The following is a 19,730-nucleotide window of genomic DNA, read 5'->3' on the forward strand; positions in this document are numbered from 1 at the left end:
GAGCTGAGCCGTGTATCTAATCCTCTCCTGTGATACCATGAGCTGAGCCGTGTATCTAATCCTCTCCTGTGATACCATGAGCTGAGCCGTGTATCTAATCCTCTCCTGTGATACCATGAGCTGAGCCGTGTATCTAATCCTCTCCTGTGATACCATGAGCTGAGCCGTGTATCTAATCCTCTCCTGTGATACCATGAGCTGAGCCGTGTATCTAATCCTCTCCTGTGATACCATGAGCTGAGCCGTGTATCTAATCCTCTCCTGTGATACCATGAGCTGAGCCTTCTCTCCTCTTCCAGGTCTTCCCGCTCTGGTCGTGGCGATATCTGTCGGCTTCACGAAGGCGAAGGGCTACGGATCGGCCAATTAGTAAGTGATGATCTCGGCTTCTTCCTCCTGACGTCGGATTTTCACATTTTTTGGCTTTAATTGTTTTTTGTTTTTTTTTTACCATTTAATTATGTTGAAAACTTAGATTTGGATTTTGGAAGCAGAAATGAACTTGAAATGTTTTTGCTGTGATTTTCCCCCTGTGATGCTGAGGTAGAGGGAGCGATCTGCTTCCTCCTCCTGTGCATGAGATGTATCACTGTTTAACTACACAGGGCACATTTATCACCAAAGCGTTACTGATACAATGTATCAATGTTTACATATTCAGGCTCCTCCTTATTGATGCCCTTCCCTCATATTGATGCCCCTCCCCATTATCGATGCCCCTCCCTCAAGTCTCCTGACATTTTCTGATATTTTTTTATTGATGGTTTAGTTATTACTAGTGTATTCTGTCTGATGTCATGGAAATGATCTGTTCATGTGCTGACTTCCTGCTTCTAAGCGTGCCTGCAGTGTAAAGCATTGAGGAGAGGCGGAGCAGCATATTGAGCCTCTGAATTAGTAGCTGGTGGACATTATACAATGCAGATAAACTGGAGTCATTGATCTTCATAGACTTGAATCACTGATCATTGTTTTGCTCTAGTAGAGCAGAGCTGCAGTGTAAAGTACGGAGGACGGAGCAACCGCTGATCGGACAGAGTTGGATGAAACAAGAGTTGAAGGGTTTAAAATATAAAATTTGTGTGTGTTATTTAAGCTCAGCCTTATCCACTTAAACCAAGCTGCAGTACCAGACTTAACCTTTAGACTGGTGTGGCGCTGACAACCTTAGACAACCCCTTTAAATTGGAGAAAACTGCAGATGAATCTTTTATTCTGTTATTACACAGACGCTGAAGGTGGGATTTGTTGTAGTGTCTGTTATGTCTTTCAGTCTTACTGACCAGATGTAGCAGAGCTGAGTTTGTTATCCACGTTACTCTGTTGATGCCTATGAGGACGCTGTGACAAATTCAGCTCTGCTACATCTATGAACACTGCAGCGTATAACAGAAGTGATGGCATGATCTTAGGACAGCAGAGTCAGATGCAGCAGAGCTGAGTTTGTCCATATCTGTTCTATCAGCTCTGCTACATCTACGTCCGATATGATTGGCTACATGTGAGTGGTCCGCAGTGCAATGTGTAGTGAGTCCCGATGCCTCCGCACATGACCCCGCGCCGCCTCCGCTGCTCTAATCGCTTCAGTCGGATCCAGGCTCTCGGAGCGTCCCTGGTGCTGCAGGTTCTGCAGCCGCTCGCACTCGCTGCAGGGACATTTATCTTCCCTTCTGCAGCCGCTAATGAGTTCAGCACAGACCGGGAGAGCAGCTGTGCAGGGGGAGCGTGCTCGCCGGGGGAGCGTGCTCGCCACTGACTGGACTGGCACTAGTGACTCTGCAGGGTCTAGTGTCCGGCTCTGCAGAATCATTTGTGCTGGTCTTTTCCATGCCCAGCAGCAGGAGCCTACAGTTGGTATTGAAAGTATTCGGACTCTTTTAAATTTTTCACTCTTTGTTTCATTGCAACCATTTGGTAAATTCTAAAAAGTTCATTTTTTTTCTCATTAATGTCCACTCTGCACCCCATCTTGTCTGAAAACAACAGAAATATAGAAATTTTTGCAAATTTATTAAAAAAGAAAAACTGAAATATTACATGGTCATAAGTATTCAGACCCTTTGCTCAGACACTCTGGTCATTCTCACACTGTAGAATTAGAATGAGAATGACCAGTTTAACTAACATCCATGCTTTAAATAAGTGATATAGCTATTACTACACAGTTAAAAAATTGTTTAGAAATCAACATATTCTATTTGCCTGGGGGGTGAGAATATTCAGGGTTACTCTGGTCACTGTAAGATTAGATGAGAATGACCTGTGTAGCTAGTCCCATTCTCTAATTAGATGGTTTGGCTCTTCCTTTACTTCCTATTTCATAAAACAATTATAATTGTGTAACCGCCTTACTTTGTTCTCCTGAGAGTTGTGAGAATAGTCAGGGTTACTCAGGTCATTCTCAAACTCTGGAGTTAGCATGAAGATGACCTGTGAAACTAGTTCTCGTGCTTCAATTAGATGATCTATTTTTTGCTCTGCAGCTTTTAAAATAAAAAGCATTTAGAATAATTATTTTCCATGCTGCGACTTCCTAGAAGGTTTGAGAATTAGTCAGAGTTACTTAGGTCACTCTCACACTAGTGGAATTAGTATGAGAATGACCATGCTCTAATTAGATGATCTGGTTCTTGCTTTACTGCTTATTCCATAAAGTATCACTATTATGTAATTGCTGTGTGAGAACATTCGAGGTTACACACCTGTGATGAGAATGACGTGTATAACCAATATCGGTGCCCTAAATATCTCCTTGGCTATTTTTATTTTATTAAAAGCGGTTTTCTTAAATTCTTTAAAACTGCAAATTGCTTGGGACATCAAGCTACTCTTACATTTCCCTCTCTTTAAATATTCTCTTTGTTCTCAAGGACTTGGGATTTTGAATTTATTTTGTTTACTGATCGTTGCCTAGATTACCGGCCACCCTTGAAGTATGTCAGCAGTGGCCAGTTTCATAGGCAAGGAGCGCAACGCCTGTGAGCTTTTTGTTAAAGAGAATCGTCATCAACTGATCAGCTTCATTGCTCCTCCGAATCTGCAGGCAAATCTGCCTCTGCTTGCAACATTGGAGAGGCCACTGTGTGGTGCAGCCATTCCCCTGATCTGCCCACCCTTGCTGTGTGCCGGCGGTGGCCAGTCTCAGGCAAGGAGCGCAGCGCCTGTGAGCTCTTTGTTATAGAGAATTTTCAAAATCAACTGGTCAGCTTCATTGCCCTCCGATGCTGCTGGCAAATCTGCCTCTGCTTGCAACATTGGAGAGGCCACCGTGTGGTGCAGCCATTCCCCTGATCTGCCCACCCTTGCTGTGTGCCGGCTGTGGCCAGTCTCAGGCAAGGAGCGCAGCGCCTGTGAGCTCTTTGTTATAGAGACTTTTCAAAATCAACTGGTCAGCTTCATTGCCCTCCGATGCCGCTGGCAAATCTGCCTCTGCTTGCAACATTGGAGAGGGCACTGTTTGGACAGCTCGGCCATAGAACCATTCCCCTGATCTGACGTCCGTCAATCAGAAATGCACATCACCTCGACATGCAGCAAGCAGGAAGACAAAGAGGTAGTGCTTTCCTAAAATAAGAAGATGAGAAAATTACTAGTATTATTATGTAACTGCCGTGCTCTGATTACATGGGAGGTGTGAGAATACTCCGGTCATTCTCATTCTGTGTCTTTAGTACGACAATGACCTGTGTAACATATTCTGATTAGATGATCTAGTTATTACTACACAGTTTATACAATAAAACATTACTATTATGTAGTTGCAGCTCAGGCTCTTTTTGCCTGTGGTGGTGAGAATAGTCAGGGTTACTCCGGTCATTCTCACACTGTACAATTAGTATGAGAATAACCTGTTCTCCAACTAGATGATCTAGGTAATGCTATACAGTTTATGAAATATAAGCATAAGAATAATGTATTTGCCACGTTCTGACTTCCTGAGGGGGTGTGAGAATATTTAGGTTATTCTCCCTTGGTCATTCTCACTCTGTTCCTACCCATTTTTGTGAAAGTGATCTGTAAGTGGCTTGCGGTCATCAATTAGCCTTGACCACTGTAGGACACATAGGCACGTAGAGTGATGATGTCCTCAGTTCATCCACATTTTATGGTGCCCTGTATGGTCTGGCGGTATTATTTTAGCTTGTTTATACAGTGAACACTTTGGGGTGAAAGGGATTTTCAATGTTGAGAAGCATCTTTTATGAAAGTGTGAGAATAATATTTAGCTTTGTGCGACCGCCTGACATTGAATAATGACCTGCTTCGTGCCACGCCGTGCCACCGTATCAAACCTTTCCACTTGTTCAGCTTACAAATTGCCAAGAACACCTTATTTAGGTGGAAAGAATGGGCGACATTAATCTTAATACGGGGCTTGAAACCAGCGTGAGCGCTAGAATTAATTTATTAGCTGTCTTCAAGGTAGACTGAGTTTGCTCTGAGAAGGCGAAGGCCAATCATGGTTTTGTTAAGTTGCTCATTCCTCGGAAAATGACTTGGTTACATGTCCTTGGCCGGGGGTTTTGTTCTTTGCATATCTTGTTTTATCGTTTAATGCTGAAAGTTCTCTGGTATCGGGGTCAGAGCCGAGTCACAGGCCGATGATCTGAGCCGACATGGGACGTATTTGCGGAAAAAAAATCTTAAAATTACATGTATGTGACACAGTGGGTGTGGCTTGATACAAGTGGGTGTGGCTTCAAGGATTACATTGTATGCAAACCTGCCCTTATCCCATAGCTTGGTGAAGGTAGTCTGCCATGTAAACCTGTCCTGCACCTACCAATTACCAGCGTAGCTTCTACACAGCCCCATCATAGTACCGTCATACCAAAACCAGGCAAATGTCCCCACTATAACACAGATACAGGACCCCCATAGTGAAACCGTGGTCCCTCCATACTACAACCAGGCAAAGTGTCCCCATAACACAGCATAGCACTATAACACAGATACAGGACCCCCATAGTGAAACCAGAGTACCTCCATACTACAACCAGGCAAAGTGTCCCCATAACACAGCATAGCACTATAACACAGATACAGGACCCCCATAGTGAAACCAGAGTCCCTCCATAATACAACCAGGCAAAGGGTCCCCATAACACAGCATAGCACTATAACACAGATACAGGATCCCCATAGTGAAACCAGAGTCCCTCCATAATACAACCAGGCAAAGGGTCCCCATAACACAGCATAGCACTATAACATAGATACAGGACCCCCATAGGGAAACCAGAGTCCCTCCATACTACAACCAGGCAAAGGGTCCCCATAACACAGCATAGCACTATAACACAGATACAGGACCCCCATAGGGAAACCAGAGTCCCTCCATACTACAACCAGGCAAAGTGTCCCCATAACACAGCATAGCACTATAACACAGATACAGGACCCCCATAGTGAAACCAGAGTCCCTCCATACTACAACCAGGCAAAGTGTCCCCATAACACAGCATAGCACTATAACATAGATACAGGACCCCCATAGTGAAACCAGAGTACCTCCATACTACAACCAGGCAAAGTGTCCCCATAACACAGCGTACCACTGTAAGAGATACAGTACCCCCATAGTGAAACCAGAGTCCCTCCATGACACAGTGGTCCCATGAACCAATTGTAGTGACTCCATACCACAATCAGGCATGGTGCCCCCATAACCCAAGCACTGTAACACAGCCATACACAGTGAGCCATGGTGCAGCCATAGGGCTCCATAGCACACCCTGATGAGGTGTTCCTCCTGCCAGACTCAGCGCCCCCATAGAAAACACAGACGTCGTAGTGCTCACATAGCCGAACCATTAAAACTCCGTACTACAATGTACCCGGTGACGAAGCTTGTGCTCCCCACTGCAAAACCTTCAAAGGGCCCCTAAATAATATGGGCCAAAAAGGAAACTTCTGGGCTCTGTTGGACAGCTGCACCCTCTGCACCCCCTATAGCTACTTCCCTGATCTTACCCCCCAAGAGGAGCTCTCCATGTAGTAAGAGGCGTCAGTGTAAGAGTTAATAGGTGGCGTGAGCCATCACAGTGCGGCGGCGGCGGCACGGAAAACCTGAGCGTCACATCGGCTTTCACTGCCCGGACATCTGTCACTGCAATATTGGCTTTGGCCCTGGAGCAGAAACAATTGACCGGGGTCATCTGTCTGGGATCTCATTGGCATTCAGGCGGTAAAGTCTGGACTCTTGGCACGGCGCTGGAAAACCTTTCATCTCGGTGCCAGCGATGCTCACTGTAGTCATTTTGCTGTCAGCCCACATGAAGGAGAGATGCATTGTGTTTCCGCAGTGTCTGCTGTGCGCGGGGCGAGGGCTCATCAAATGTTCACAACAGTTTACCTGCAAAGAAAAGCGCGTCGAGACAAACCGCGCCGACAGTGGCGAGAAAACAATGCCGAGGTCAGACCAGAGCGGCCAAGGTTCTTCATCTACGACGGCCATTGTAAAGTCCGCACACGCCCGACATGTTGTATCTGAGGTTTATCCTTGTGGTTTGTTACTTTTGTATAATGCAGAATATTTATTTTATTCCTGGAAGCTCTCAACAAGCTGCTGTTGACGGATCTTTTGTTTTGTGTGTGGGTTTTTAAGGCTGTAGGGTTTTATTGTCACGTGGACATCCTGCATTCTCACATGACACCCGCACCCTGATTCATCCGGACTGGCATGTAATACACTGGTGTGGTGGAGTAAGATGCACCACAGTCAAGAGGCGAAGAGGCAGGAAGTGTCCGGTGGGGGCGCAGCACTGTCCTAATGTACGCCACTTATATGGTGGAAATCATGATCTGGTTCTTGGGCACAAGATGGGTGCAGGTTGTTCTGATCTGGGGGGCACAAGTTGTTCTGATCTGGGGGGCAGAAGTTGTTCTGATCTGGGGGGCACAAGTTGTTCTGATCTGGGGGGCACAAGTTGTTCTGATCTGGGGGGCACAAGTTGTTCTGATCTGGGGGGCACAAGTTGTTCTGATCTGGGGGGCACAAGTTGTTCTGATCTGGGGGGCACAAGTTGTTCTGATCTGGGGGGCACAAGTTGTTCTGATCTGGGGGCACAAGTTGTTCTGATCTGGGGGCACAAGTTGTTCTGATCTGGGGGGCACAAGTTGTTCTGATCTGGGGGGCACAAGTTGTTCTGATCTGCGGGACACAAGTTGGCTGATCTGCGGGACACAAGTTGTTCTGATCTGGGGGGCACAAGTTGTTCTGATCTGGGGGGCACAAGTTGTTCTGATCTGGGGGGCACAAGTTGTTCTGATCTGGGGGGCACAAGTTGTTCTGATCTGGGGGGCACAAGTTGTTCTGATCTGCAGGACACAAGTTGTTCTGATCTGGGGGGCACAAGTTGGCTGATCTGCGGGACACAAGTTGTTCTGATCTGGGGGGCACAAGTTGTTCTGATCTGCGGGACACAAGTTGTTCTGATCTGGGGGGCACAAGTTGTTCTGATCTGGGGGGCACAAGTTCTGATCTGGGGGGCACAAGTTGTTCTGATCTGGGGGGCACAAGTTGTTCTGATCTGGGGGGCACAAGTTGTTCTGATCTGGGGGGCACAAGTTGTTCTGATCTGGGGGGCACAAGTTGTTCTGATCTGCGGGACACAAGTTGTTCTGATCTGCGGGACACAAGTTGTTCTGATCTGGGGGGCACAAGTTGTTCTGATCTGGGGGGCACAAGTTGTTCTGATCTGGGGGGCACAAGTTGTTCTGATCTGGGGGGCACAAGTTGTTCTGATCTGCGGGGCACAAGTTGTTCTGATCTGGGGGGCAGAAGTTGTTCTGATCTGCGGGGCACAAGTTGGCTGATCTGCGGGACACAAGTGTTCTGATCTGGGGGGCACAAGTTGTTCTGATCTGGGGGGCACAAGTTGTTCTGATCTGGGGGGCACAAGTTGTTCTGATCTGGGGGGGGCACAAGTTGTTCTGATCTGGGGGGGGACACAAGTTGTTCTGATCTGGGGGGGGACACAAGTTGTTCTGATCTGGGGGGGGACACAAGTTGTTCTGATCTGGGGGGGGACACAAGTTGTTCTGATCTGGGGGGGACACAAGTTGTTCTGATCTGGGGGGGGACACAAGTTGTTCTGATCTGGGGGGGGGGACACAAGTTGTTCTGATCTGGGAGGGGACACAAGTTGTTCTGATTGGTTGGGCACAAGTTGGTTGATCGGTTGGGCACAAGTTGGCTGCTCAGTTGGGCACTAGTTGGTTGTGCATTGGCTGATCTGGGCAGTATAAATGCCAAAAATTGTGAATATTTTTCAAATTGTTTTTACAACAGAATTCTGGAGAAAATTGTTGGGTGGATCAGGACCCCAGTGTCTCAAGAGATGGCACGTAATGGAACTTTAGCATTTTAAAATCAACATGCTGACAGCTTCCATGTAGCAATAGACTTTTCTTTATTTTACCGCTTTTGAAGTAGAAACTATTTTTTATTTTTTTTTTAAAAAAAAAAGTAAAATATTTAATATAGCAAATGTATGCTGATGTCCTAAATAATTTAAAGGGGTTGTCTAAAGATAGAGATTGGTGACCTATTGTAAGGGGGTGCCAACTTGTTGATGGTCCAACCCATCTATTTTCTGTTGGTTTCCTCCAGATAGCCAATGACCGACGACTATGCGACTGCTGGAAAGCGCTAAGCGGCGCGTATACGTGACGAGGTTGTGTGGCGCTTTCTTGATGCCTGTGTCACCTCATTCTAGATCCCCACCGGTCATGCAGCAGATACAACTTCTTGCAGCTGCGCGCTTACCTGATAGGGCTTGGTGCACCGACGGACAGACGGAGCCGTGGGGAAGAGCTTCTGCAGCAGCTAGTAGCCAGACAGACAAGTGTGATCTGGTGGATCTCCTGTGATACAGATAGAAGTTACACAGTTAGGATCGGAGGAGGAGAATGAGATGACCTTCGCGGAGAGCGGGCGGTCTTCCTAACCTGTTGCTTATCGGAGCTCTTTCTGTTGCATGGGGTGACGCTCTTCTCTGTCTCTTGCAGTTGCTGGCTGTCTCTGGAAGGAGGTCTCCTCTACGCGTTCGTGGGCCCGGCCGCTGCTGTCGTTTTGGTATTTTTCTTGATGAATCCTCCTTATTATCTTTTCTTTACCAAATCATTGAGATACATATCAGACTGAAGGCGCCCGAGGGCAGGAATTGGTGACAGTCCGCAGCGCTGCCCCCCACAATCTACCATGTGCCTTTTATAATATTGGGGTCTTAGGTTAGAAGAGGCGGCTTTGGGCACCGTAACCTGACGACTACTTCTGCCTCCCTTATAGTTATGGTAAAGGAGGTTTTTGGATTTGGAAAACCCTTGTCCCCCGGCTGAAGTTTATTTCTATTTAAAATATGCTTTACTCACCCTCCCGGGGTCCAACACAGAGTCTCCGTCTCCACTCCCATCATCTGTTACTGTCTCATTGACAGCGCTGCAGCCAATCGGTGAGCTCAGAAATTGACTGCAGCATTGCCGATGTGATGTCAGTGTAACACTCAGTGTTGGACCTGGGGAGGGTGATTAAACCCAGTGGTTGATTTAAAAAAAAAATAAAAAAATGACTGCTGGAGTACAGGAGTTTTCCATAATCTGAAAACCCTTTTAAGTCTACCATGTAAAAAATTCTAGGAAAAATAGTATTATAATTAATAACATAATATAATAATTGTATTATAATTACTAATGATAATAGTAACAATATTATTCTAAATACAAATAGTAATAACAGTAATACAAATAACAATAACAAAACGATTAATAACACAAATAATAATACAAGTAATACTACTAATGCCATTAATAATACTAATAATAGTATTAATAGCTATAATACTACTACTAATAATAACAATATTATTAATAATAATACAAATAATAGCAATAATGATACTAATAATACCAATAATAATAATACTAGTAATAATAACAATATTCTTAATAATATAAATAATAATTACTATTAATCCCACCCTTAAGAACACCTACAAATTCACCTAAAAAAAAATTTGGGGGTCAGGATATACTAAGCCCTTCAGCGTTTACGACCCAGGTCATGAAGCTTTACTGGCAAAATTGGGATTGCTGGCTAGTATGTGATATCAAGGTACTCATATGAACACGGCCACTGTGATCGAGTATTTTAAAGAGTAAACGTCGTTTTAATTTTTCTTTCCATAAATCAATATTACACGTGAAGATAAGAAACTTTATAATGTATCTTATCTGAGAAACCTGCTTCTTTCTCCTCCTGGACTGATCTTTCACTCTCAGTTCAGGGGTATCATTTGTCTTTCGGGAATATAGATTTTCCAATTCCTGAGCTGAGATGACAGTTGGTGCTCATAAAGTTCTATGGAGATGCGTAACTGTCGTTTCAGGAGAACTTCTGTGTCGTTCCTCGACTACTCCCTCTTTCCATAGAACTTTATGAGCACCAATTGTCATCTCTTTTCTCTGTAAAGAGAAAATCTGTCTTCACTGAATACAGATTTTACCCATGAATTGAGAGTGAAACAGAAAAAATAACAGATTTCTCTGATAAGACATGTTACAAAGTTGCTTATTGATTAAACAACAGCTACTCTTTCTGAAATATTGTAGAGCAATCCGAGGATCCTGCCGGAGTCATCTAAAAGGGACAGGGGATCAGTTGGAAATGATCAAGTAGAATCTGAAACAATCTACAAGAGTCTGTGACTCCACAAGTAGCGAGATGATCAGAAACGATCTTATCACGGACATCAGGATAAATCTAGAAACGAGAATACCGTTTAGAGTTATAAAATAGAACTGACTTGTTCAGAACAGACGATAAAAAAGTCTTTAGATTGCATCTGTAATCATCTAGAAGAGGCACTGCCGAAAAACTGGGAGGAAAAAAGGGGAAAATGCCCTAGAAGGGGCAGAAAAAGTGTAGGACCTAGAAACTTAAGCACAGTCATGATAGTAGAGGTAATTGAACCCCAAATAACCTTGAAGTTTATGTGGTTCCACCAAGATGAATCCAGAAGATGAAGTTACCTAGAAGTGGTCCCTTTAGTGTAGGAACATTTATGAAAAGAATCCAGAATAGTTTAGAGAAGTAAAAATGTTTTTAAGTAAAGAGTCTGCCGTCCTCATGTATCAGTGATGGACCTATAATGAGGTACAGCAGATGTTTCCACCAGGAGGATTCTGAGAATAAAGTGTCTCTTAATCCGATCTATGAAATCTAGAATAAACTCTGAAGATCCGTGACAGGAGCTTTGTGCAGATCCAGGTTCCATCTGAATTTTTTTTTCCACGTCCCCAAGAGGAAAGTTGTTTTTTTTATTTAAGAATATATCTTATGTAGTTGTTTTTTTTTCCCCCTTCAGGTCAACATGGTCATCGGAATTCTGGTGTTTAATAAACTTGTTTCAAAAGACGGCATAACGGACAAGAAGCTCAAGGAGCGGGCCGGGTAAGTCCACTGTCCATGTGTCTTAGAGCAGAAGATATGAGCAATAACCAGATTGTGACAACATGACCATGAAAATGTTACACAGGAATATCAATATCATGTCTTATAAGATACACTGTAGACCTGAGCCTACATAACGCCGAGCATCGCTCCCATCCTCGCGCCCCTTCACCCTCGCGACATTACGAATGAGTCATCATAAATACCTAAGTAAGAAGACGGCATGCATAGGACTCTCTTTAGCTCGTCAGCTTTGCTGTGTAGACTTGGACATCACTTGCAGAGCGTGTGAGATTCAATAACTGTCAGAGTAGTAATAATATGGGCTAAGGGGGCAGATAAGACTCTGTATGCCACTTTCCTGAAAATTGTAGTAGTCCATCTCTCTATTAGCTCCCATTTATTGTGCTGTTGCACCATCTACACTGAGAGAGAAACATGGGGACAGTATAAAAAAAATCTACAGTACTCATATAATATAAAAGTATCTTCACGGACAAGACTGAAAGCCATTTTTCCTTTATTCAACCCAACACTACAATTACACAATTTGGACTTTTCTTCCTTACATGCATCTGGTTAATGATCATATTCTGTGTAAATGTTATAGAATCCTTAGAAGTAACTATTTTTCCACCTCCCGTGATGATATGAATTGTTTTACTGGTGTTGGAACACAGTTTGGACTCAAACGTTATAGAAGCAGAAGCTAACTGTATCGTTAGGGAACTTAAGTCATATCGAAACCTTCTTATAAATCATTACGGCAGATACATTTGGTGAAGAATTCACAATCCGATTATCATAACACTCGGCTACAATACACCACAGGTACAACATGTAGGCTGTGGGCCACTCATTTCTGAAGTCCAATGTTTTCATGAATGGGAATGCGAAGGGATTGCACCATATAGGCTGAAATGACTCACTTGAAGGGTTTGTCCAACTCCTTGTTATTGACGACCTGATCGGTGGGGCTGTTGGAACCCCATTGTTCTGATATTGATCTCAAAGATATAAGACCAGTCAACCAACCCCTTCTAAGATCAAACATCCTGGAAATTTTTGGAAGGGTACACTTCTGTTTCTCCAACCTTAAAATTTTGAAGGCCAGTCCACTTTTGGATGTCACTTGAACCATCCAAAACTTGCTGAAAAGTTTTACCAAGGAACTTGATGATTTTGACCCTCACCTTGCTTTTTGTCGTTCATTGTCCCATCAGGAAGTCCTAAGGTTCTGGAAATTGAGCAGCTATTGCTATACTAAGTTGACTCCTTGTCTTTAAATGAGCCCTCTCCACCAATCAAAATTTTTGAATAGGTTTGTGTTTCTTAACCCTTAAGACTACTGAAGAGCCTTAGGTTGTCCCTCAAGCTCTCTGTTCCCTGTTGAGAGTGCTTAAGTAAGAAGACAATGACCTTTCAACTTGATCAGAGGTATCTGTTGGGCGACCAGATTGTCCTACAGTTCTGTGGATCATTCAACCAACCCATTGGTGTACTAACTTGAGTCTCTGAACATCAATGAACCCTCCCTTGCTGCTAAGGCTTGCCAAAAAGGTGCAACAGACCCCCTAAAAGGTCAAGTTAATAAGTTCTCCTCCATTTTGAGATTTAGTTACAGCCTACAGGACCACTTTTATAAATATCAATGTTGAAGTTTCTCTAGAACCAATTTCTGGAGGTTGTCCAGAGATCTTGATTGGGTTAAATGGGTTGTCAAGCTTTAGAAAAACTTGACTACTTTCTTCCAGGAACAGCGCCACATCTGTCTATTGGCCTTGTCTGGTGTTACTACTCAACTCCATTGGTGTGACGTATACACAACCTGTGTTCATGATCTGTTCTTGGAAGAAACAAGTCATGTACTCCTCTCAGAACCTCTATTAAATGTAAAATAGGGTTCAATCACATGGATTAAACCAAGTGGTCTACTGTATGTCCATGGTGAGAACTTTGAGCAGCACTATATTTTGTTAACACAGATCATTTTCGAATAGGTTGGTTGCGAGGAACATATTTTTATATCACATTCTTCTTGCACGACACGGACGTTATTTCAGTCTGCCCTACCATAGATAAGTAAAAATTTTCTGAAGGACTCAGAAAGGTCAAAACAGAGTGAAATGACCCATCATAATGGAGCAATAATACCCGTGAACAGCCGCTTACGTGTTTATCTAGAAGATGTTTACCCAGCCTGGAAGGAATGATCGAGGATGAAAAATAACTCAGAAAATGTCGAAACCTTTGTGTTCCTATCATCATTGGACATAAATAAACACCCGAAGAAGGACATAAGTGATGACGAGGCCCACGTTCTAGGCTCTCCATCACTCCTCTAAGAGGTTGTGCGTAGATCAGCGCTCACAGAATCGTGTTGTGTTTGAGATCTTAAAGTCTTACATTGATTTACCCATTAGGATTTATAAATACTTGTCTCTTATTTCCCCGCTGCGCTCAGAATTTAGATGACGGAACTCCGTTCCTAGAATTAACTTTAATGCAAGGAAACGTTCAAAACATCTTTGTTTTCATAACAAAACTGTGGATCTGACGGAGCTTAATCCCCTATTGATGTCTTCAACTGCAAAAAAAAATATCTCACATTAAATCATTTTAGTGGCTGAAAATCCAGATTGAATAAAGGTTTAATTTAAAAAAATAAATGATGACCAAAATGAGTTTTTGGATCTAGTAGTTAGAAGAGAGAACATTTATTTTGAGTGGAATTGAATTCTTCTCAAATGTTAAGGTCCGGCAAACGACTAAGAAACCTAATAATATAATACCTCTCTTCTAACCTGTTTTCCTGTCCTCACAACTCGTTGTCCAGTCTTCCCCACCTCTTGCTTTTACCTGCCCTCCTTGCGCGCAGCCTCTTCACCCCAGTCGATGGCTTCCGGCTTGACCGGGCTACTGACGTCTTTGTGCGCCGTGCAGTCATGGTGCATGTCGTGACGTTACAATGTGCAACATACAAGTGACATCAGAGATATAGTCAAGTCAGCAGCCATGGCTTGGAGTGAAGAAGCCGAAGCAGATACATGTACCAAGCAATGGAGAAAATAAGAGGAGTGGAGGACCAGAGAGCGGGCTATGCGGACGGTGGGACAGGTGAGCGTTGAGGTGAGAAACATTCAATTCTTATCGATATTCATCTTCTCTGTGAATCGAATTCCACTGTAATATCCACTTGATTTCATCAACTCTACTCATGACTCTTCAAACCCAACAAGTTTGGGATCAAATTCTCATCAATTTATTACGTTGCGTTAGCAGCCGAAAGATCAGTAGTGGATTCACGTTTGAATTTCCTCAAACTCTTCAAACCCAATAAGCTGAACAGATTTTAGATCCAATATATCATCTCATATAAACAGCTTTTTAGGACTCTTCAAACTTAAAAAAAAAAAAAAAAAAAAAGTTTTTGGCATTCATGCCTCTTAATCTTTCATGTTGGCAGCTGGTAGAACTGGTTTGTTTTTTTGTTTCAGGTTCTTCAAACCCAAAAAGTTTTGGGATCAAATTCTTTACAATTATTAAGTTGTCGTGATTTCATGTTTGGAACACTTAAAACCCAATAAGCTAAACAGTCTTAGATTCAATACCATTATATCATCTCATATAAACAGCTGATAAAACAGTGGTGGTCCTGTGCTTAGGGGTCTTTAAACCTCTTAATCCTTCATGTTGCATTGACAGCTGCTAGAACCCTCTTGCTTTCTGATATTGGACTCTTCAAACCCCCAAAAATTAGGCAAATAATCCTCAATCGATCAAGTTTTTAAGACAGCTGGAGGGACTGGGGGATATCTGATGTTCAGGACTCTTGAGACCCAATAGAACAAACCGTTTTTGGATCCAATGCTCCTCATTATATCATGTCACATGGACAAGTAGAAGAACTGTGGTTGTCCCTTGTTTATGACTTTTCAAACCTAAAAACCCAAAATATTTTGGCCCTTTAGACTGATATCGCACATCCATGTTTTATGGTCCAAGTACGAACTGTAATATGTAGATTGCCACTTGTATTCTGACCCGAACTAAACACACACGTGGGCATTCATAATACTGTTGGGTTCGGGTCAGGAGACCTGCGAACAGTCAGTAAATTCTCGGACCGTGAACACACAGATGTGTGAAACCAGCCTTACTTTTTCATGTTGCATTGATAACTGGTAGAAGTGTGTTGGTCTCATGAAAAGGTCTTTGGAATCTCGAAAAGTTTTTGGGACCAATCCCCCTCAATCAGTCACATCCTATTAACAGCTGTTAGGATTGGGGAAGTCTTATGTCCGGGATTTAAGAGCAAATCATCAATCAGCGATCGCACCGGTTTGCTAGAGTAAACATTTTGGATCTGGCCAAGTTCCGACCAGACCTAACATTAGATCCACTATGAGTACATTTCTAAAATTAAATTACAAAAACAGTAAAGAATAACAAAATGGAACTTTTATCTATAAAATTGATCTCTGACATTAATCTGTACCTTTTTTTGCTCTCGTTCTTTGTATTTCATTTTTATAAATCTTTTATTAAAATGATTGTTTTTTTTTGGATGCCATGGGAAGTTTAAGAAAAAAAAAATATTTCATGCTCAAACGTAATAATAAGAACTGCTTATCTGTAGAAGATCCAAACTAATTTTTGGTCAACTTTTTAGAGTCTAGAAAGTTTTGATTTTTTCTGCGATTTTATTTTAACTGTTTGAAAAACTCTCCCTTCACCATTTTACCATTTCACCTCCTCGTAAATAAGTAACATTGAAAAAAGTTTTGAATTTAAGATTCTGTTCCGAGCTCAAAATCCAAACTGTTTTCCAACCAGTGGCGGTCAACTCTGTAATTAACCCTGATATTTATTAGATGTCCAGCTTTTAGAATGTTAAGTAGATGTTTTGCAGATAAGATTACCTGAAATTTTTATACATCCGGTGTGCCACGTCTACAGGGGACCAGCAATGGACAAACCCAAAAGCATAAAATGGAGTGAACCTTATGACTTTTCTTTCCATTGGTTCTGGTTCTCCAAAGTCATTTTTTTAGGTTGAGCCATAAATTAAAAAAAAAAAAAATTTCCAACAATATTGGGCTCACTATATTTTCGAAACGATGTCCTATCGGTTGTTGCTGGTTTCCTGTTTTCGTGTTGCGCTGCAATAAACCAGTAGACTTTCCACAATACATGATGTCATTGCTGTGCTTAGATTCCCCCGGTGCATTTGCCAAACGGTAACATTGTGTCCTCAGTTAACCTCTTCACTCCTGAGAGCCTCCTTCTTTGATACTGTGAGAACTTCCAAGGGACAAGTGGTGCGTTGACGATGTTATTATTCGGCAGTGCCCTCAACTTACTTACCGAGCCTCATTAAAGTGTCTCTTTGTGTTGGTAAATTCACATGTTCTTGTGAGAGGAGGACTCTTAAAGTTCACAAGTACTTTACATTCAGCCGTAGTCCACATTCCTCAACTACTTCATTTCGTTTATTAAAGAAAGCCTTTAATTAAAAGTTAAGCTGTTCTTAAGACATGAAAAGAAGCATTGTCCGTGCAGAATCCGGAGAGGTGCAGTCGCTGTTTGGTCCATTCTGTAGAACAGGCTAATGACTCAGGGGTGAAGGGGTGAACGGAGCATGGGGCACCCGTTTTGTTTTGTGTTTTTTTTTTTTTTCAATGCACTGACTATAAAGCAAGATCCACTTTGTTTATGATATGTTTAATATAGAAGAGACCGAAGGTCGACTGTACGAGTCAAGATGAGAATATGGAGTCAGGGGATTGCTACTTTAAAGTTGTTTTGTGTGGAGGAAAAAACATGTAATTTTTCCATGGCCGTTTGTGACCCTTTTATGAGAAGTTTGCAGTTTAGTCCGGGATCAGTCTGTTACATGCCCTCCTCTCTCTCAGAAACTTGTACCGATCTGATCTCTGTTCAAGGGTCGTGTGACTTTAAATATTGGACTATCCCTTTAAGAATTGTCATGGCACTGACATGAGAACAAAGAAGTGGTGTTTTAGCACTACCGCAACTTTTTATTTTAATTTTTTTATCTCCTATTACCAGTATAATCAGATTTAAAAAATCAAATATATAAATTTAGGTAGTAACAAAACTTTTACATATATTTTTTAATAATTTTGTCCATTGTGGGAAGTTATGAAACATTGCAAATTACTATTATTATTAGGATATTTGTCTTCATTTCAGTGTAAAAAAAAATGCATATAAGTGGCTTCCAGACCCCTGATTTTCCCCAATTTATTTGCCTTCCTTTAGCTGCATTGATATCAGAAACTACTCATTTGGAGTACAGATGATGGCAGTGATGGGTCAGCTCCTCACCTGTGTCTCACTAACTCAGGGGATAAGTTGCTACAGGAGATTGTTCTAATGAGCACAACACTTAAAGGAGGAGACCGGTGCTGACCCATCACTGAGAAATCCGAGAACCAGGCCACCAGACGTCCTCCTTTTGGTAACTTTATTAGTGCAGAAAAATCACAACGTTTCAGCCTTGTAGGAACTTTATCTCTCCTTTTCCATGGTTTGATAAAGGCCATGTGCGGCCAAAACTTTGTGATTTTTTTTGCACTAGTAAAGTTACCAAAAGGAGGACATTTGATGCCCTGGTTCCTGGAATTCTCTGTACTCCTACAACCTTGTGGAGGGTTGTACCAAGTGTCCACAGACAGCAGAGTGGTGCACGGCACTCATTTATTGCAGATAAGTGACCCATCACTACCGTCATCTGTACTCCAAATTCTTAAGTTCTGATATCATGGCAGAGAGTGTGGAAAAGTTGGGGTTTGTAAGCCACTTACATGCAATTTTTCCCCTAATAAAGTGATTTGTAAAATGTCATAACTTTCCATGCTGGACAAAAATATTAAAACACAAAAAAATGAAAATTTAGTTACTCTTTAAAAATAAAATTCTGGGACAGAGATTGATGCAGGTAACCGGGAGGGAGTTTAAAAAAAAAAAAAAAAAACGATATTTTGAAAAGTCTTTTCCAATAATTTATGAGCATTTCCTCGATTTGCTACAATATTTTACCCTAATGAATGGATTCTACAATCTCTACCTCTAAATTAATCTTTAAATAGTAATAGGGACTCAGCGTTCCTATGATCAGCCCTAAAAATTCTCAATGTCAAGATTAATTACATAAGCTTCAACCTGTATTTACTTCTACACAAAACTGCTTGTTTTTTTATGGAAGTCGTATGTTGTTGTCAATTTTTTTCATCAAGAGGATTGCTTGGTCTCTTCAATATTAAATTCCCCAATCCCATTGGTGAGCCTCCAAGATTTGGATCTGATGGAACTTTAAGAACTGTAGCCTTATCGGACTTAAAGTGGAACTAAACTCAAAAAAATATGCTAAATTCTGAAGTTAAATCTAAATGTTTAATTGATATTAAATCTTAATAGTTACTGAAGATGTTCTATTGCTTGAAATTTTCATTTCAGATTTTGCTGCTTTGAAGGTTGTTGTAATTTTGTGTCTCATTGGTGAGCAAAAAATAATTCCCACTAGTCACCCGATAGAAGAAAAGTTGGTTTTCCGTAAAACTTGCAACTCAAAACCATTAAAAAATAACAACTGTATGTTCTAATTCATTAGTCATTCCCATCAAAGTTTGTGTGTTTCTGCTTCATGTGTTCATGGTTTCTATCTTTTTTTCAGGTATGTTTTTTTTTTTTTTAATCATATGATTGTAGATTCCATTTTTTTGAGGTTTTCGTTACAGCCCAACTTCTCTTCTATTTATGTAATGACTCGAGATGTCAAAATTCTGGCAGCCTCCGATAAGCAAATGATGAGAAACCGCGAGTAAACAAGATGTTTTGGTTTGGTTCTTCTTTAAGCCCCGAAATGTTGGTTGTCAGTAGATACTGCTCTTTCTTTTCTGTTTTCAAAGCAAAGTATTCTTTTGTTTTTGTTTCAGTATTTTTGATTTTAATTGCAGTCAGATGACAATGCCCCTTTATGGCATGACCCTCAAATGTTCCAAGTGTGGCGTAGTCTCCTCAGCAGAAGTATCGGCCACAGCCACCAGTAACGCCATGTTAGTTTTTCTAATTTTCGTCTTCTTTGTTTTCTCTTTCTTTTCTTTGTACATTTGTTTGTTTTGATCCGTTATTTTTATTTAATTTCCTGTATCATTGCCCTCCTTTTATTTGCTTTCTAAACTTTGTATGTATTTTCTTTTACTTTTACGCTCAACAACAGCCATGCAATGTTCAAAATGTACGTTCATTAACA

General features: G+C 41.8%; 1 protein-coding gene across 8 annotated transcripts in view; it reads left to right on the plus strand.

Annotated features, from left to right (window-relative positions):
* Positions 1 to 19,730, plus strand: part of ADGRB1 (adhesion G protein-coupled receptor B1) — a 911,276-nt gene that overhangs the window by 791,159 nt on the left and 100,387 nt on the right. For 4 of the 8 annotated variants that reach the window (XM_073679967.1, XM_073679961.1, XM_073679962.1 and 1 more), the window contains exons 22-25: positions 300 to 369; positions 9,013 to 9,079; positions 11,367 to 11,452; positions 19,414 to 19,533. In XM_073679967.1, the coding sequence (XP_073536068.1) occupies positions 300 to 369; positions 9,013 to 9,079; positions 11,367 to 11,452; positions 19,414 to 19,533 (343 nt within the window). The remainder of the gene's footprint in view (positions 1 to 299; positions 370 to 9,012; positions 9,080 to 11,366; positions 11,453 to 19,413; positions 19,534 to 19,730) is intronic. The other 4 variants (XM_073679963.1, XM_073679965.1, XM_073679966.1 and 1 more) reach the window with 2 other exon arrangements.

Source organism: Phyllobates terribilis, unplaced genomic scaffold (assembly GCF_046119375.1).
Source record: "Phyllobates terribilis strain yellow unplaced genomic scaffold, ASM4611937v1 Scaffold_4__5_contigs__length_816908805, whole genome shotgun sequence".
Taxonomy (NCBI): Eukaryota; Metazoa; Chordata; class Amphibia; order Anura; family Dendrobatidae; genus Phyllobates; species Phyllobates terribilis.